General features: G+C 36.2%; 4 protein-coding genes across 7 annotated transcripts; all 4 read right to left on the bottom strand.

Annotated features, from left to right (window-relative positions):
* Window positions 1-478: 478 nt before the first annotated feature.
* LOC104809556 (protein STRUBBELIG) lies at window positions 479-5,528 on the bottom strand. Its single transcript, XM_010535578.2, has 16 exons — window positions 5,050-5,528; window positions 4,347-4,476; window positions 4,175-4,246; window positions 3,916-3,981; window positions 3,731-3,802; window positions 3,548-3,619; window positions 3,377-3,448; window positions 3,206-3,271; window positions 3,033-3,098; window positions 2,520-2,956; window positions 2,096-2,436; window positions 1,764-2,023; window positions 1,543-1,681; window positions 1,094-1,209; window positions 862-1,018; window positions 479-777 (listed from the first exon to the last, which is right to left on the bottom strand). Exons 1-16 carry the CDS (start codon window positions 5,150-5,152, stop codon window positions 715-717), a joined length of 2,232 nt encoding a protein of 743 aa, XP_010533880.1. The 5' UTR covers window positions 5,153-5,528; the 3' UTR covers window positions 479-714.
* Window positions 5,529-9,774: 4,246 nt separating this feature from the next.
* On the bottom strand, window positions 9,775-10,888 carry LOC104809557. Its single transcript, XM_010535580.2, has one exon. It carries the CDS (start codon window positions 10,738-10,740, stop codon window positions 9,871-9,873), a length of 870 nt encoding a protein of 289 aa, XP_010533882.1. The 5' UTR covers window positions 10,741-10,888; the 3' UTR covers window positions 9,775-9,870.
* A 935-nt stretch (window positions 10,889-11,823) lies between these two features.
* On the bottom strand, window positions 11,824-14,429 carry LOC104809558. The gene is made up of 2 exons (XM_010535581.1): window positions 13,952-14,429; window positions 11,824-12,312 (listed from the first exon to the last, which is right to left on the bottom strand). Exons 1-2 carry the CDS (start codon window positions 14,261-14,263, stop codon window positions 12,157-12,159), a joined length of 468 nt encoding a protein of 155 aa, XP_010533883.1. The 5' UTR covers window positions 14,264-14,429; the 3' UTR covers window positions 11,824-12,156.
* A 1,893-nt stretch (window positions 14,430-16,322) lies between these two features.
* LOC104809559 (glucose-induced degradation protein 8 homolog) lies at window positions 16,323-18,312 on the bottom strand. 4 transcript variants are annotated; one of them, XM_019202111.1, is made up of 7 exons: window positions 18,228-18,312; window positions 17,924-18,032; window positions 17,652-17,811; window positions 17,449-17,555; window positions 17,199-17,330; window positions 16,860-17,016; window positions 16,323-16,653 (listed from the first exon to the last, which is right to left on the bottom strand). In XM_019202111.1, exons 2-7 carry the CDS (start codon window positions 17,924-17,926, stop codon window positions 16,532-16,534), a joined length of 681 nt encoding a protein of 226 aa, XP_019057656.1. In that variant the 5' UTR covers window positions 17,927-18,032; window positions 18,228-18,312; the 3' UTR covers window positions 16,323-16,531. The 4 variants fall into 4 exon arrangements, with proteins under 4 accessions (XP_019057656.1, XP_019057657.1, XP_010533884.1 ...); XM_019202112.1 differs by having other exon boundaries at window positions 17,924-18,084; window positions 18,228-18,311; XM_010535582.1 differs by having other exon boundaries at window positions 17,924-17,940; window positions 18,228-18,305.
* Between the last annotated feature and the right edge of the window lie 674 nt (window positions 18,313-18,986).

The following is an 18,986-nucleotide window of genomic DNA, read 5'->3' on the forward strand; positions in this document are numbered from 1 at the left end:
TTATGCAATTTCGTCACTATAAAAGCTTGAATACTTTGAATAATCGGATAGTCTTTTGGTTTCATATTTATTATTTTCTTGCATGCGCACGACATCATGATAATGAAGTGCTTTGCATGTCCTTTTTTGTTTGTACTTTATTAAAATGTTAACACAATTATCATAATTTCTAAATAGGGAAAAATTACGCAAAATGGCAAAAACTATTAAATTGGACTCTAACTAGACGCATAACCATGTATATTACTCTTCTCTCCTCATTAAATATACTATTTAACCTTACGATTAACTTCTACGAGTAAAAATTATCTAAATCAAAATAATTTAATCCGTATCAATATCCTGGGATCACTTGAAATGTCTTTTGTATAATTTTTCCTAATACGGTCCCGAAATATTACATTTATTTATTTGTTTTATTATTTATTCTGCTAAGGTGGATTAGATTAGAGTTGCATGCATGAGATCGAGAGTTAGATTTCAGAAACATATAGAAGCATAGTCTTAACGCATTCAACGCCGATAACGCTCCTAACGCTAGACCGAAGAGCAAACGCAGTTACAGTTCACCATCACACTGTAAAATTTTATAGCACAAAAAAAGAAACAGTTTTTTTTTTGCATTCATCAGAGGATGATGCAACAACCAAAAAAAATAAGGAAAAAAAACCCCCAATAATCTTACAGTGGACTCTCTCTCTCGGCTTCAGGGTTTCAGATCATATGCAGAAGATCTTGGACAAGTTCTGAAACCGGTGGTCTGAATCCAGGTTCGATCTGTAAGGAACACCATCGTCTTTGGTCAGTAACTGCTTCATCCATTGAACAACAAACAACACTCGAAACGAAACAAGAACTCACTTGCAGTGATCTGGATATGATATCGGCGAAACGCGACAAGGATTTCATCGGATACGCCCCGTTTAACGATGGATCGACCATTCTCGTCAACGCATCGATGTCGTGAAGCTGAGGAATCGCCCATTGTGCCAGCGATTGCTGTCCCCTTGGCCTTGTCCTGCGAGAAGACGAGGTTTATCGACGTCAGAAACTACAGCCGGAGGAACAAAACAAGCGAAAACAAACTCGGAACCTGTCGTATGGTTTTCGTCCCGTAAGCAGTTCTAACATGACGACCCCAAGGCTGTACACATCGCTTTGGCAAGTATAGCTCCCGTATTCGACCTCAGGAGCAGCGTAACCCGCCATCTGACAAATTTTGCGAGTCAAACGATATAATTTTAGTTAATAACCGAATAACACATAACCGTAACCGAACCAAATCCGATATATAAAAACCAAATGGTTATGATATCGGTAAAACCGGAAAAACTAAACCTGAAAGGAACCGAATAAAAATAACTGAACCCAAAAAGTTCTTTGAAAATGAGTATTTTATTAATAAAAAGCGAATGTGAACCGAATTCAATATAAAACCGTGGTTATAGTTTTTCCAAAACCGAAATAATCTAACCCAAAACCCGAAATGACCATCCCTAATCGAAGCCGAGAAAAGAGTGAGTTTTGTCTTAAGAAATTAACCTGACTTGTGGAACGAGGCGGTAACAGATGAGCTAATCCGCTGTCTGAAACACGAACCGAAAACTTCTCGTCGAGGAGAACCTTGGAAGATTTGAGATTCTGGTGAACAATCGGCGGCTGGCAAACCTCGTGAAGGAACCTACGAGCGAATATCACAACTCTCAGGTTGGACCCTACAGACCGATGTAAGAAAACGAAAATTCCGAGGTGTTTTTACTTACTGCAACGCCCTGGAAGCTCCTAACGCGAGTTTTATCCGGATGTTCCATGTAATCTTCTTTTGCATTTTGCGGTTGACGTGTAGAGCATCGTAAAGCGATCCATTCGGACAGTATTCGTAAACGAGCAACCTTTGATCGTACTCGTTGCAGTAACCGAAAAGCTCCAATATGTTACCATGTTTAAGCTTGATCACACTGGAAACTAGATTCAGGAATTCGCTGTCGGTCTGTGTTGCGGTCAGCTTCTTCACCGCGAGTAACTGCAGATCGAGAATCGTCGAAATCAGATTCTTAGAAAGTAAGAAAAGCATTCTATAGTCGGGAAGTCCCACCTTCCCTTCAGGAAGCTCGGCTCTGTAAATGTTTCCGAGCGATCCTTCCCCGATAATGTTCCTTTCCGCAAAGCTATTAGTGTATTGCTGAAGAGAAGCGATGGTGAAAACGGTAGCAGAAGACGATGAATTCATTCCCGGAGGAAAACGAGTCACTCTCTCTGCTGCCTCGTTAGACCGAAAGTGCATCGGGGGACGCGGCAGCGGTTTCTGTGGCGGCAATCTATTACCAGTCTTGTAACCCGAACCCGCAGCCATGACTTGCGGTTTCGGCTGAGACCCGTTTTTCCTGTTGTCTGCTCCGTATCCATCGAAAGGCTTAACCATCGGCTCACGAGGAACTGTAAAACGAAAAGAGAAACCGCCATGACAACGAGTACAATTTCTTTCCACCTCAAACAACATTTGAGGAATCAAGAAATACCTTTTCCAATGTCAGAAGCCACCGGGAGAGACGAGGGTTTATTGCTGCGATTCGGTACGTTTTCTTTAAACGCTTCAGCATCGTACTGGTAAGATTTCTTGCTTCTGCAGCATCTCCAAAGTGAGAAACACAAACCTGATACAAGAAGGATTATCGCCACCGAAGCAACAATCAAGATGATCTTTTGCGTCGTCCAGAATTTCCCCGACCCTGAAGGGGTCGATATTTCCAAGGTAGGCTGGCCCGAGCTGGGAACACCATTAAATGGATCTCCGCTCTCTCCATCGTCGTCAGTGGGCGGCGGCCAAACCAGAGGAGGAGAAGGAGAAGCAGGAGGAAGAGGGGAAACTGGAGGAAGGCGTGAGGAAGGAGGAGGAGGAACAATTCCCGGCGGTGGTGGCGTTATGATCGTTGTATTGAACGGGGTCCCATCTTTTCTGCACACAGTGACCCGAATGGTTCAGCCGAACAAAAAACGGGCAAGGAAAATGAACGCAAATTACATAAACTTACTTGAAATTTGGAATATTCAACAACTTTGGCGGTATCGGTCCAGAGAATAAATTGTTCTCTACGTTCCTAATCCAGAAAAATGACATCTTGAGCAAGTTACTAAAGAAGGGAATGTGATTGCAGAGCTTGGTTTTGAGCAAAAGACAAAGAACCGATAAGGCGAAAAAGATTACAGATCGGTTAAGGGAAGATCCTCCAAAACATCAAGCGTCCCGATAAGCTTGTTGTTCTGTAAATGCCTAAACTCCAAGATTATCAACACAAACGGATAAAAAGGACGTTCAATATATATATACACACATATTTTTTCGGTTTCCTTTCTGAAACATGTTTCGTTCACTCACAATGTCTTAAGAGATAATAAATCTCTCATGGAGGAAGGCAACTTCCCGGTCATCTGGTTAGCCGACATGTCCCTGCACCATAAACGAGTTCACAAGTGAATACCCTAAACCAGAGTGATACACATTGGGAAAACGAAAAAGGAGAATTTAGAAAACGAAAGAACATAGTACAGTTTTGTCAGTTCTGACAACTGCTGAAAGATATCGGGTATGCTTCCCGTTAGAAGATTGTTGCCTAAAGACCTGAAGGGAAGAGACAAGAATCTAAACTAAGAACAAGCATCCTTAATTGAAGTTATGGAACAGAACAGAACCAAACCTAGTAAGAATAAGCTAAGACAGGTCGGGACTTACAGGTCAGACAACTGAGACAAATAGGATATAGTGAAGGGAATGCTCCCGGTAAACTGATTGCCTGAGAGAGATCTGAACACAAGACAGGACATGAAACTGAATTATCTTCTAACGTTAAACAACAAAAAGTAGAGATCTATATCTATTTTCAACTGTCGACCACAAAAGTAGAATTGAGAACAGACAGGTTCCTGATGGTATACGGCAAATTCCGTGGAATGCTCCCTCCAATACGATTGCTACTGAAATCCCTGCTCAATAAGACAATACCTGGTATCACTAAGATTGATAATTGGTTTTTCACCCAACCCAATAACGAAATATTCGTACCCTTAACCCGAAAACCACAGATCAAAGAAGCATTTGTAAACAATATGAATCTTTTACTCGGTCTAGAAGCCTCGAGAGAGGCAGCAAGAAGCTAAAAGGGTTATTATTTCTTACATCACTTGGATTGATGTGAATTCAGACAAAGTGTCACTTAAGCTTCCACCAACATTCAAGCCACTGATCCTTCTGTTGAGACACAAACAGCCAATGGACAAATTAAGCACATTGCATTAGTCTAAAGCGGATAAATAACAAGAAGAATCAGACAGAACAGAGCAGAAGATACATTTCCGTTATGTTTGCAGAGTCACAGATCACGCCTTGCCATCCTTCTCCACAAGGGTCACCTCCAAAATCAAGCCAGCCAGATAGAGGTGGAGACCCCAAAGTGATATACAAGTTGTTGATTGCAGAAACTGCGGAATTCAACAATTCAAGAACAGTGATAATATAAGCATCATCTTCCAAAATTTTCACAGCTTATAAAAGCTTAAAAAAAAGACAGAACATGAGTGGGAATGTAGCCCCAAACAAGCACAGATCAAGTCTCAGAACTCAATCAGAATTCTAACGCTAAAAAAAACTGGGTCTCTGAACTTATTAAACCCAGCAAGAGCGTGTAAAATCAGAAACCTAAGAGAGAGTTTGAATCTCTGTTACATCCAAAAGATCAGAACCTGGCTCCATGGATTAGGGTACAAGACAAGACTCTTGTTTCAAAAACGACATAACCAGCGGCGTAAGCACTAAAGGAACTTAATTTTCAGTTTAAGCTGTAAAAGGAAAAAAAAAAAACACATCTACAAGGTTTTTTTTTCCATGATTCCAAGAAACCTTACTCATATAATTGCAGAATGCAGCTGAAGAAAGTCATGAACTTTCCAGAACTAAAGTTCCACTCTGTTCACTGTCCTCCGGAACCAAACTAGGCAGAAAAAAAGCAAACCCAAAGGAAAAAAAAAAAAAGACAAAACGGGGAAGAAACATACCATCTCGAAGATTAGTGATTCCGGCAGAAAACGGCACTGTTGAAGCCAAAACACAGAAAACAACGAACACTCCCCACCTGGTAAAGCTCATGACTTTGAACATCTGAAGAATAAACGAAACAAAACCCGTCTCAAACGGACAAGCTTCTTCCGTTCTGCCCTAATCGTAGTTTCCCTCCCAGGAAACTTTTTAGAACCAGTGATTTTGAGGAAAGTAAGAAACAGCCTCAGAAGAAAAAACCCAGAAAAAAAAAAACGAAAGAGAACCCAGAAGGTGAGAGATTGAGTGGAACAAGGAACGATGATTGTGGTGATTGTCAGAGAAAAGGGAAAGTGAATCAGAGAGAGATTGAATTTCGTCGGATTTTTAGGGGAGAGAGAGAGGGTGAAGTTCAAAGAGTGATATGTAGCCTCGAAGAAAGAGCGGACTATAGAGCCAACGGCTTTGTGTTCTTCAACGTATGTATGTGAAAGTGAAATACAGATTCAATTCAACAAAGACTTTTTTCTTTTCCTTTAAATTTCGTCTCTTTGTCGCTATTCTCTCATCCAACTCTATTTTCTCTGCAATTATTTTTTTAGGGTTTCTTCTGTGATCGGGCAGCCAAAATGTTTAAGAACTACCTGAATTATTATTGTTGTTTTTAAAAATTGAGATTACTTTCTTGAAATATATCCAGAGGAAATATTATCGCATATTTTATTTAGCTAAATAATAAAACTATACTAGGAATTTGTAATGATGGAAAATTATATATTAAAAAGTAGGAACATGTGATTACGTGGCGAATATGTTGTGTGATTAGTGTAATTAACATTCAATTTGAAAAAAAAAATATTTAATATATAAGCAATATCTTAATATTAAAAAAATGAAACTTTGTTAAATAAAGCCTGATTGTATTGTATCTGAGAAAAAAATATTGGAAAAAAGTTAAAAAATTATTAAAGACGGCAATATCACAAGAAAAAATTATCTCATCAATATCTCAAAAACAAAATCAGATTCGGAAATTTCCGAAACAGTTAAGGAAGAAAGAAAATAAATAAAAGTGTGATATTCTTGCTCAAAATTATATTATTTATATTTATATTTATGTTTTCTAATAAAAATTTAAAAATATACAGGCAAATAATCAGAATATATATACATATATATATATGTATGTATCCAATGTGATATTCTTATTGAAACAAAATTATATCTATCATTTAAAAATATGAATTCTTCGATAAAATTTAGAATGATACAATTATTTTATTTTCTCTTTTGACAAATAATATGAAGAAAAAAAATATGATTGAAAACAAAGAGAATATATGTCTCACCGAAAATAATAAAGAAAGAAAGAAGCATTAATGATGTTTGAGTTAAAGAATGGTATCGAATCTATCATCCTAAATTTGTAGTTCAATTTTTTTGGACATTTTTTTTTTCAAGCTTTGATGTATTTTTTTATTAGACATTTATAATTTCACAAGTAAATATTTTATAATAAAAGTAAACATATTCGAATAATTTATGATCACATCATAAAATATGAATCAAACGATAATGGATTTATAATAGTAATTTTAATTATTTTTGGGGGCAACCATTAGAATACTATAGTTAGGTCTCTAGACCTTTAGGCTCCCCACCGAATGGGAATTGTTGTGTGTTATTTTTCCTCGCATTAGATAACTTATAAATAAAGTATTTACGGATTCTATTATAGTTTTCTTCCATTCAATTATTTTTAGTTCAGATTTTCCAATTTTATAAAAAAAAATTTATATCTATTATTTTTAAAAATTGCTATTCGAACTGAGTTTTCATAAAAACAATATCTTCTTTTCTAAAATGTCAATTTAACCGATTTCCACTTTGATCCTACAATTCAGTGGAGAAATTTTGGACTAAGTAAATAAAGAGGAAAAGTATTCGATAAATAAATTGCATACTCAATACCCAATATACGCCGCAATTATACGCCCCAATTAATTCATATGTACGTTTGCATGTAAAAAGACAAACGCACAAAACTATAATACTTTGCGTCGATTGCCGATAATTTTGCAAATCATCGTTATAAATACAGTCGCAATACTATATAACAAATTAGTTTTTCATAAATTTCTTATATGTGTGTGTGTGTATAAATATATACATATATATATATATATATGTTCAATCGTTTCGAGGGCCAAGAGACGTAGTGATGTTGAGAAGTGGGTCCCAAAGGAGTCAAAAGGCATTATCATTGGTCCACCTGGGAAACACAGATTTTGTCCCGAAGGGTAGTTATGTAATTTCAGAATCGATGGAAGCGCGATTTATTTATATCAAGTAAAAACTGTTTGAGACGTGGTGAAATTTCTTCTCGTAGAGATTCAAGAATATGTTTCTAATGTTGTGTAGTTGTGCCGTCGGTATTGTGTATGGTTTTTTTTATTCGACAGGTTGGTAAACTGTGTTTATCTCATATTTATAATTATGCCCAATAATTTTATTTTTTGATGGTGTTTAGGGTATGTGTAAGGTTCGATAGTTATATTATTTTAGCAAATATCGGTTATTATTATATTAAAATATTTAAAAATAGTAAGCTAATGATGGTTAATCTAAATTGTTTCTTCCATTAGGGGAAACAAAAGTGAGAGATGTTTGTTTCGGCCGCAATCATCATTCGGTCACGATCCTTAATCACTGAGGTTTGGTGTGTGAATCTGATGGGCCGTTGGACCCGGCCCAATTAATTGTGTCAGGTTTCAGCCCATTATGATAATTGTATTCTTTATTTTTTAAGAATTTCATGATATATTATAATATTTGGTCCAATTGGATTTGAAACGTTGGTGGTGAGAAGCACTTTATATTATCTTTACCACTATACCATCCCATTTGGGTTGATGATATATCATTTTATTTTACATATTATGAGGATATATATATATATATACACATGCATATATATATATATTAATTCCCGATATAGTTAACGAACATTTACATCTATCTGAATTCGTTTCATTTGTAGCCAAATATATTCACGTGATTTCATGACTTAACATATGAAAATGAAAAGGGGAAACCAACGGCCCTCTAGTCTGCAATTAGATAAAAAGGATCCAATGTTGATCACTCACTTTCCAATCCAATGTGTTCTTATTTCAAATATTTTGCACACCCAACATTTTTCTCAGCAATAACGGCTACATTGGTTTGATTTTTGTTCTGAATTTGATTTAGATTTTTTAAAATAATTTTCTTTGAAATTGGATCGGTTATTTTTGTTAAGAATATTTATTTTCTGAATTTTTTAATCTATTATTACATGAATTATTTTATACTTTTATCAAGATTGGATTGATTTGATTCTAATAAATTCATAATTATTTAGTTTTTATATACTCTCCTATTTTATATATATTTTTTATATTATTCGGTTTATTCCTATATATTCCAATCGAAATAACGACTATACCTATCCAAACCCAAATTTGAATCTCCCCATCAAATTTACATCATTTTGGATAAAATACGATGGATGTATAAAAAAAAAAAACTTGTAGTCCTGTCTAAAACGAATTTATAGACAAAATTCCAGTGGGTAATTATAAATTACTGGTTTATAATTAAGATAAATTAAAGTACGGCCGAAAAACTATTTCAGAGACAAAATTAACTGGATTTCCAAAGATAATAAAAATAATTATGGAATAAAAGATATAACACCATGATTTCAGTTTCTAGCTACGGAAAATAATATAATTTGAAATTTTATTAAACATGACAAAATCAATATATATATATATATATATGAATAGCGAGATCGAAACTTTTTTGGGGATTAATTAATATATATCTGTGTATAATTAAAAATAAATAAAAATATATTTTGCTCAAGGGTGCAAATGTAGGGCACAAAAGAACGGACAAACAGAGTCAAAAGTGAAACTCTTTTCTCTGCTTTCTAAAAGATGAACCTTTGAAATATATAAAATTGTATAAAGAGTAAAGACCCTAATTTTACAAGCACATAAAAATATTTAACTTTTTTACCCTGCAGGAAAAGTATGAGCTTTGAGTGAATAAAGTGTAAAAATATGAATTTACTAAAAAAATTAAAAGTTTTTATATCATGACAATACAGTACATTCACGAGTATCACATATTATAGTACATGTAAAGTATAAAATAGTCTATATATATATATATATATTTCCATAATAATTAACTTTTTTTATACTTTATGATTTTTTACATCCAAATAAATAGAATTTATTATTTTTACATAATAATTTATTATTTACGTGGTGTTTGTGTTATTTCTTGTCTTGCCTGACTCCAGTGATTTTATTATTTGTCAGAAAATATAATTGATTTGCAGGAAAAAAAGCAAATCTTTTGCCCTATTCCAAACAACACCCCATGAGAAATATAAAATCGGACAGGTCCACTCGTCTCGAATCTTATGCTTTGTGTATATTTTATTATATATTCATTAAATAATATTTTTAATAGTTGGGTCCATTCCATTTCATCGTTTAAACTCTTCCATATTGACAAATAATCTCTATGTATATATATATACACACAAAGTTTACTTGCAAGGTGAGTTTGCAATCCATCAAAGTTTGGTGCAAACAAAATTTAATGCTTTACTTGCAAGTTGGAGTTTCATCATTTTCGGATTATATCTGTATATATATATATTTTTTAAAAAGTGATAATTTTAATAATTGATATAAATAATTCACATGTTATAACTAAATAACAAAAATAATATTAATATTACAAAAGGGGCGACATTATAATTATCGCCGGGAAAAAAAACTTCAGAGAAAGATGAAACATTCCAATGAGACCAGAGGGTTCTCCAGCGACTCCCGAGGGGCACAATTGTAATTTCCAGCCGCCGCACCGCTACTCGGCCACTGACTCAGCTGCTCCGACTCGCTCTTACCCGGGTCCAACCTGACCAGACCCGGTGACTCGCTCTTACCCGGGTCCGACCTGACCCGACCCGGTGACTCATTGTTCTTTCTCCTCGCTCCACGACCAGTAACCGGACTCATCACTGACCTGTTCGTCGCCGGCGATCTGGATCTCCTCCCGGATCTATCCGCCGGATCCGCCATACCCGGTCCGGATCTCCGGCCCGGACTCGGATGAACCAGCCTCACCGACCCAGACCCTCCGACGCTTCTCTTCGCCGGAGATTGCTCGGATCTCCGGTTCGTGACCTGGGTTCGAGGTTTCGCCGGAGATCTCTGCCTCGTGCCCTGAAATTTCCTCTGCTTCACTTCTTCGTCGCCGTCGTCGTACGGATTCACGACGGTGGAAGACACGCTCTCGCTCACGCTCAAGCTGCAAATCTCCGAGAGCTCGGACCCATCTTCAACCGGGTCGACGGAATCGGGTCGGGTGGGTTCATGACCTCGACCCGGCTTATAAATTCCGGGTTTATCCCCGTATTCTTGGATCTTCTCCATGATCGGCTTCTGGGTCTCGTCCTCGACCACTGGTTCGTCGTTTGAGGAAGTGAGCAGCGTGGTTTCCGACAATACTTCTTTGACTGTCTCTTCCTCGACAATGGCCGGAGTTCGCGGTCGTGGCGATGGTGGTCTGTTGTTGTCAGAGGCGGGGGAGGGGTCGCCGGAGTTCTTGTCGGCGGTGGCGGAGGTGGAGCTGACGCAGCAACCCATGAGAACGACGTCGTTCGAAGGGGAAAGAGAGAGAGAGTGAGTGTTGATGCCAGCGAAAGATGAGTGAAGATGAGACTATGTATTTATGGTCAATGTTTCCGACAGTTGATATCAACTACTCCATTGGCTTTTAATACTGTGTTTTTTTTTTGTTACCATTGTAAAATTTATTAATTTACACCAAAACCAAAAGTAAAAAAATATTTACTTTTAAAATTTATATGGTTATATTTACAGATCCAAAGAAAACACATTTACTGTTTAATCCCCTGAGAATAACCATGAATTATGGAAAACCGGATTAGCAACGTGGGGCGGAGATTATTTAAGCTAAGTTAATAAATAATTAACAATAATCTAAGACGACGAATCCAACTCCTAGATCTATTCATAACACCAATAATACGGGAACTAACCTCTGTGCTTAATCATATGATTTGTTTTTATAAATATGGCATATTATTACTTCTCATCTCTATCCACACCAAAATTTCATATCTTATCTGAAAACAATCAATAAAAAAACACAAAATTTATTAAGTGTCATAAATTTAAAACATTATAGTTACACAAAACGATAATATAGATTTTAGCAAAAAAAACGATAATATAGAAGATGAGAAAAAAAAATCTATTGCATTATTATATACGATTATGTGTAAGAATATTGAAACATGCAAGGTAAAAAAGTACGAATGTACGATCTTCTATCGCAACGGAGCTAATAATACGGACGCAATAAATTTCGTAAAAAAAATACGGGACACAATAAATATCCTTGAGAAAATATTTAAATTTAGAGCAATGTTGGTCCATTTAATGTGATATATTATTATATATATCTAGTTTTGTTCGTGTTTCTTTAGTTTTGGGTTTGGGCTTATATTCGTCATATGCACAATGGGCTTTGAAAGAGGCCGAATAACGTGGTGGTCTGAATTTGCTTTCGCTCGGGTTTTCAATTGTTTTGTAGGTCCATTTAATGTTAAACCGGATTAAACCGGTGTTCAAATTGAATTATAACCGAATTAGATTCAATTCGGTTTGAATAAACCGAAATGTCTTGTCTGTTCATCCAATTGATTCACTGCAAACCCAATATAATGAAGAGCCAAAAGAAGAAACAGAACACGGTTCTCTGTAACTCATCACTTACAACAAGAAATGGACAGAGAACCTCAAAAACTTAAAGCTGTATGCTTAAAGACAGGGCAGTTACCAACCCTAATTCTCTATATACACAAAACACTCCAACATAATCTCCCCCCGACTTACTTTTCCTGTCCCGAGCAACGGAGAGAAAGATCCGGAAGAAAAAACCGCCATGGAAGGATAGGATTCATCCATTGCCAAACTCAACTCATTCTCGTTGGCTCGAGGAACAAACCAAAAAAAAAAAAAAAACAGCTCGGAGTTTCAGCATTCTTGGATGGAGTTTGAATTGGAGCTCGTAGAAGAATCTCTGGATGAACTATGCTGATGAGGAGGAGGGCAAGGCACTGGATGTGCTATAAACGTCGGGATTGCGTCTCCTGGCATCAACACCGAAACCCCTTTCGAGTACACATCTATCTGCAAATCGATACAAAAACATTCTCTTGGTGTTATATTATATAATACTGATTGACGCAAAAACCATATGTAACCGGGTTTTCATTCTTGAAAACATTTCAAGAATCTAGACATGTAGCAGAGAATGATGTACACTAGAACATGTCAAGTATGCATAATTGGGGCCGAAGCTCCAACCATTCAATTTCAAAGAGCTTTCTCCAGTGAAAATGTGATTTGGCTTGTTATGGAGCTAACCTTATCAAGGAGAATCATCGAACAGACAAATAACAGAATTAACGTTTCATTTCAGACCAATGAAATGTCATGTTTCCCCTCCACAGAAACTCGGCTAACACAAAGACAAAACACGCTGTCTGAGATGAACGAGACTAGATTCCGAAATGGGTCCTCATGTCTAATGGCTTTGTTTGATCACATGGATGGTTCTATGTGTAAAATGCCAACCAGTCTCCACCAAAACAACTATCCTTAACACCAAAAAAACAAAATAACACGATCTATCGTCGATACTCAAGACTTGCATGATTAAGAAAAGTGAGCTAATGCACCAAGAGGCACATCTCAGTTTGCAGACAATGAATCCGAAAACAAGAACTAGATTCTACATCTGGTTATGGTGTCTTTATTATATATCAATCTCTCAACCAGTCAAGCTATTCTTGAGAGAAAGCTAATGAATTTATTGAAAAAAGGGCATGAGAGAAAACAACTCTCCAATCTCCATAACCATAGGCTATGCCCCCAAGGAAAAGGTATGAGAGAATAAACCCCTCTCATTAGCTTCGGGGAAAAGGGGTGTGGGCCATTTGTGCTCCTCGAAAATGTCTGTCACATGGTAGACCAAATTCTCATTTCCACACGCATAGACTCACTTTTGTCACTCATAATACTTCCAAACGAATCAATGGCAAAAAAAACCTTCATTGCATATTTTCTCTTGCATTGTCATTATGGAAAAGAACTGGTGAAAAAAGCAAGACATGGATGAATTGCATCATCGCTGATATCTAGGAAAATCATACTCAAGTGTGTGTATATGAGGCGAATATATTGCAAAAATATCCGTGTGTGTGGCTATGAAAAAAGCATGTGCAATGGTGGGTCTATGATACCAAAAATACAGAACCAAGTTCTTTCATGTTCCTGTATTTGCTTATGGGACCATAATGATCAACAAAAGAACTACATGGATCACACCAATGGCCACTCATGGTTCTCCTACAACACGAAAAGTATAACATTTACGGAAATTCTCAAGGAACAAAGAAAAAGATCGAAGCTTTCGGAATCGGTAGCATATAAGCATTTTCAAACTCAAGATCAAGGCTTTAAGGTCAGAAACTCGGAATTCGAATTCCAAATTTAGCAAGAAAACATAAATGGAGTAAATGGAAGACGGATACAAGACAGGTCTTAGTGTTCTTAAAGTGAATCATACCCAAAACACCATATTTGTGTTCTTTCTAACCCACAATTGAAGTTGTAAACCATAAATCTCCATAGTTTCAAAAGGATTTGGGAAATGGGTCAAAACCCACGACGAATTCATACGCATGCAATGGACATAAACTGAAAGGAAGCAACTTTGGAAGTATTCTCTCTCTCTCTCTCTTTTGGTAAGGACAAAAAAACTTGCCTTGGGAGATTGGAAACCAAGCTTAGCACCATTGAACCCCACCCGAGAATCCAGACCCGACCGGACTCGACCTGGAGAGTCCTGAGAAGTGGTTGGTCGAATCAATCTCTCGAAAATCGCCATGACGAGGAACATGGAGATGAGAATGGCGGTGGCGACGAAGCCAAACGACACCGCATTGACAGAGTCTTCGTCGGAGGAGTTGGATCTCCACGGCGGTTCCTCTCGCCGGATATCCACCGGAGCTCCCACAGGCGGCCATGGATTCCGACCACCAACTCCGGAGACGGTGAATATTTTAAGCTCTCTCATGTCGTGAACCTTTTTTCTAGGGTTTTTCTTGTTAGTGTTGTTGCTAAAGTGGGTTCTTTTTCATATGGTTTGTGCTCTCATGGCCATGGCGAAGCAGAGAGATTGTCAGAAGAAAAAGGAGAGGGAGAGCATGTGGGGCTAAGGTGCGATAACGAAAAAGCTTTGGGGGTTTACATGAATTAAATAAACTGCAACTTTGGGACACAAATCACGACTTTTCTTTAAAAAATTATTAAAAAATGATTTTTTATCCACCAGTATTTCGTTTACAGATTTCGATTTTCTAAAAATATACTATGTTAAAGCATCTGTGGACCCCCACTGGTTACCATTCCGATGTGCATAATATAAATTATGTAAATATTTATGAAAACTATTTAATTATGTGAATAATGTAAAATTATTTACAGCATCAAAGCGAAAATAACATAGTAAAGTCTGTTTATTTTTATTATCCATTTAATGTATATATATGATAGTTAGTCATTTAAATTAGAAGCTAATAAAAAAACTAATTACAACAAAATAATCAGAAAATCAAAATTTGCGCCAAGATAACAGAAAGAAAACAAGGAAGGAAAACTTTTTCTAAAGAAGAGAAAATCTCAAGATCTTTCTAGGTAACTAGGTTTTTATATAAAAAGTAGGGATGAATGTTTCGGTTTGGTTTTCGATGAAAAGAACCGAATCGAAAAATATAATATTTTTTTTTCGATTCGAATCGTTTTAAATTTTCAAATGATATTATTTTTAGAAAATTTAATTTTTTGGAATCTAATCGAATCGAATAGAATTTTAAAAAATACCGAAAAACTGAATTTTTTTAAAGAAAATATATCTTTTTTTAATAAAAACCGGAATCGAACCGAAGTGGAATCGAAACTGAACTTAACATAATATAAAAACTGATTCGTACCTATTTTTGTAAAGCTGAAAAACTGAACCAATACATTTTTATCCCGAAACCGATTTTCGAAATGGCCACCCCTACAAAAAAAATATATTGAAATTTAATATTTTTTCTTAAAATTTCAATGGTCTTTTCTTTTTGTTATAATTTACACAAAAGTGGTTTTTTTCAAGTTTACATGAGAATAAGATCTAACCTTGATTAGATTTTTTTTATTCCGATTTTCCCAAAAAAAATGAAATATTTGAAAAACTATGCCTTCCATAAAACATTCCAAATTTTAAATTTTCTTGATGAAGAAAAGGTTTAAATTAGCTTAAAGGAACAACATCATTTTGAATCTGTGAAACGATCAGATTTTTGTTTTTGTTAATTATGTAAAACTTTGATTTTATTTATTATTTATTATTTAAGAGGGGAAATTTTGCCAAAGGGACAAAATGGAAGATAAGAGAGAAAGGAATGACGATTCCTTATGAACAAACAGTCGGAAAAATAACAGAGAAACTGAAAGTGACGTTTTAGGCTCTCTGCCCAAAGCTTTCAGCTCTCTCTCCCTTCTTCTTCTTCTTCTTCTTCTTCCTCTTCCTCCTCCACAAGACTTTTCTCGTGAATCGTACCAGAAAGTGAACAACTTTAGCATCCCCACGTAAATCCATCACGAGGGTCTCAAGAAAGCTGCTCACTTTGTCTTCATCCCATTGTCTTTTTTATTCAAAACACGTTTGTCTCAGAGACCCCTTTGCTCTGACAGTTCATATCGAGAAGGGTTTTTGAGTATGAGATTGGGTGAGAGATTTGAAGCTGTGAATACGTACCGGAAAAGCGGTGATGGGCGGCGGCGGAGGAGGAGGAGCAAATTCCTCCGGAGATTCTCCGGCGACGACAAGAACATCACTTGGAGTTCTACTATGTTGTCTTTGTTGAATCTTGATTTGCATTATCAATCTTTTGTTGGAGTTTGGCATTACTGTATTGTATGCATATAACTCCTTTGCATAGTTTCCCACCTCTCTCATTTGCAGAATTTCTGATACTCAAGCTCATTTCTTTATCAACCCAAATCAGCAATGCCTGTCAGTTTTCACACTGCAGGTCCAAACACTCGTCATTTCATGTTTTTTCAAGTCACTTGGAAGAAACAATGGATATTGTCAATGCAAATGTGTTGAAAATCAGAATATCTCAAGAGTTATTCATTGTTCTACAACAGCTTATGCCCCCCCATCTCATCTCCTATACCCTAAACAATGATGGTTCCCACAAATTCAGATGCAGAAGAAAGAATGGGGAAAGCAATCCAATAAATGTTCTGACCCTAAAGAGATATTTTGAGTGTTCCCTTCTGAAGTGTGAAATCAAACAGGCGGGCCTTGGAGTTGACCAGTGGACAAGTTTTTTATGTGTGGATACAGTGCTTTTTCATCCAATAGTTTTTCTGCCCATATCAGCATCTTCACCAAGCTTGGAAGTTTTGGATCTGTTGAAGAAGAAGATCTCGATAAGAAATTAGGATGATACACATGTCTAATAAGCTGAATGATGTCCAAAATATCCCGAAGAACACGTTCAGACAAGCGTATTGTATAATTGTATTGCCTCATTGAAACGAGGAGTGCTCGATATAATAAAAACTTATGGCAAGCAAAACACAATAGAGTGTAAAATGTCTGAAATTTAACATACCTTTCTCATGACTCTGGCTAGTGAGAATGGCTGCATTCACTTCGCTTGCAGTTTTAAGACGCTGTGAAACGTCGAGAAGCTCTTTGACCGGGCAGGTAGAGGCGTCTTCAAAAACAAGAAGGGCAATAGTTCTCTCCAACTCTTCAAGAAATGCTTGCTGCACAGTAAGATACATTCATCAAACATTATACAGAATATATCTCATCATTTAAAAGAAGAGTTTAAACGAAACCTTTTAAGATGCAATCAGCGAGTAAATATGATGTCGTAAAAAACAACAGAACCAGATGAAATATCAATGAAAATGAATCGAAAAGTTGGATAAAGAGAGAACAGAACGTTTTCTTCTCCACGAGGTGCAAGCTCTTCCTGAGCAAACTCCAAGGCCTCTTCTATCCTCCCTTGTCGGATTAGTTCTATCAACCTTTGTTGTTGAAGATGGAAAAACAATTCGGGATTTGTGTCCAATATCTGCAACAACAAAAAAAGACGGTTTCTCTAACGATGAGAAAACTCGGACCAGATATGTTTTGCATTGCAATGAATACACATCAAAGTTTGAACGGTTCTTGAAGAAGAAGCTTCGTACCTCAGGATTTAAATCATTGACCTTTTCAATGGCATCCTCGACATTTCCGGATTGGACTGCCTTTTTAACGGCCATTCGATCCGTGATAGTTGCAATATCTGTTTCTGCTGTTTCCCGATAAGGAAGAAAACAGGGCTACACTAACAAACACGAAAAACAATAAGACTCCACCCGGGATTAAACCTGAACCGGGGAAAGGATACGCTTAGTTCCAGACTCCATTTGGAATTTCTCGGCAGCATCTACATGGCCTTCTGTCACAAGAAAATTCATCACCAGTCTATCCATGTCTTCTTTCCTAATTATGATCCCATTTAGCTTCTTCTCCCACTCTACCCTCGTAATCACTTTCTTGGACGTAGCCTGTGGGCGAGACGGGTCAAGATCACGACTTTGAATATACCAATACAAGTAGAGTCAAATTCTCATAAACATGCCGATACGAAGAACACGAGAGATGAACGAAATCGATTACCATCGCTGATTCGGTTTCTGCAAGTTGATGACGAATAATAACTCAGAACATTGACATTAGCCCATTAGTGTTGCTCCCATCTTGAATCAATCACCGGTACAAACACTACCTATCCATGAACGAAAAGAGCGGATTTTTCATGGAAACCTACTCCTGAATTCCTATCAAAAACCAGAATTTTTTCCCAAATCCCGATCAAACGGAATAACCCAAAATCTAGGGAATTTGCCTAAATGAGTACGAACAGCGAATGCCCAACAACACTTTCCAAGAAATTTCTCTTAGAATTTTCCAGAAAAAGTACCTGGAGAATTAAAAAAATAGAGGAAGCTTTCTGCGAAATTGTTCTGCAATTTTGCTGTGGATTCTGAATCCCCCGCTTCTAGATTGACTGCAAAATCTTCTCCTCCCTCGTTTCATATAATTTATGCACATTTTCTTCCTCCCGGGTTCGGATCCTAAAACCGGGTCCGAGATCGAACCGGTCAAATTGTTTAGAAATCATTAATGGGCCTCATTTGGGCCAAGTCCCATGATAGTTTTACATATTAAAAAAACTTGAAACAATTGTTTCAAGATAGAAAAAAATTGTGATTTTCTAAATTTTGTGAAGTATTTTTAGATTTTTAAAACAAATCGTGTAAAAACAAAGTCAAGTATCGTCCAGAATCATTGAATGATATGTACAAAATTGCTAATAGTTTATAAATTTAGGAAATTTGTAGGATTTTTTCGTTTTTTAATCTTATGGAATAAGTTTTAAAAATTTCAGATAAATATACAGTTTTTTTTATAAAAAATTTCACATAAATATAGGACCTCTTTCTCACTATTGTATTAAATCTTAAGCTTTTTAAAAATAATAAAATTTTAAACGATTTTAAAAAACATAAATTAAATGTAAATCTTTGAAAATTAGTTGAAAATTCAGGTCGCAAAAGTTTAGAAGAATTAATGCATTTAAAAAAAATTATAGTTTATTCTATTTTTATATATTGTATTTCCCTAAAACCAATATAATATTGTGATGTTTGAAAACTATTTAAAAATCCATGTGTTAAAA

Source organism: Tarenaya hassleriana, unplaced genomic scaffold (genome assembly GCF_000463585.1).
Source record: "Tarenaya hassleriana unplaced genomic scaffold, ASM46358v1 Cleome16, whole genome shotgun sequence".
Lineage (NCBI taxonomy): Eukaryota > Viridiplantae > Streptophyta > Magnoliopsida > Brassicales > Cleomaceae > Tarenaya > Tarenaya hassleriana.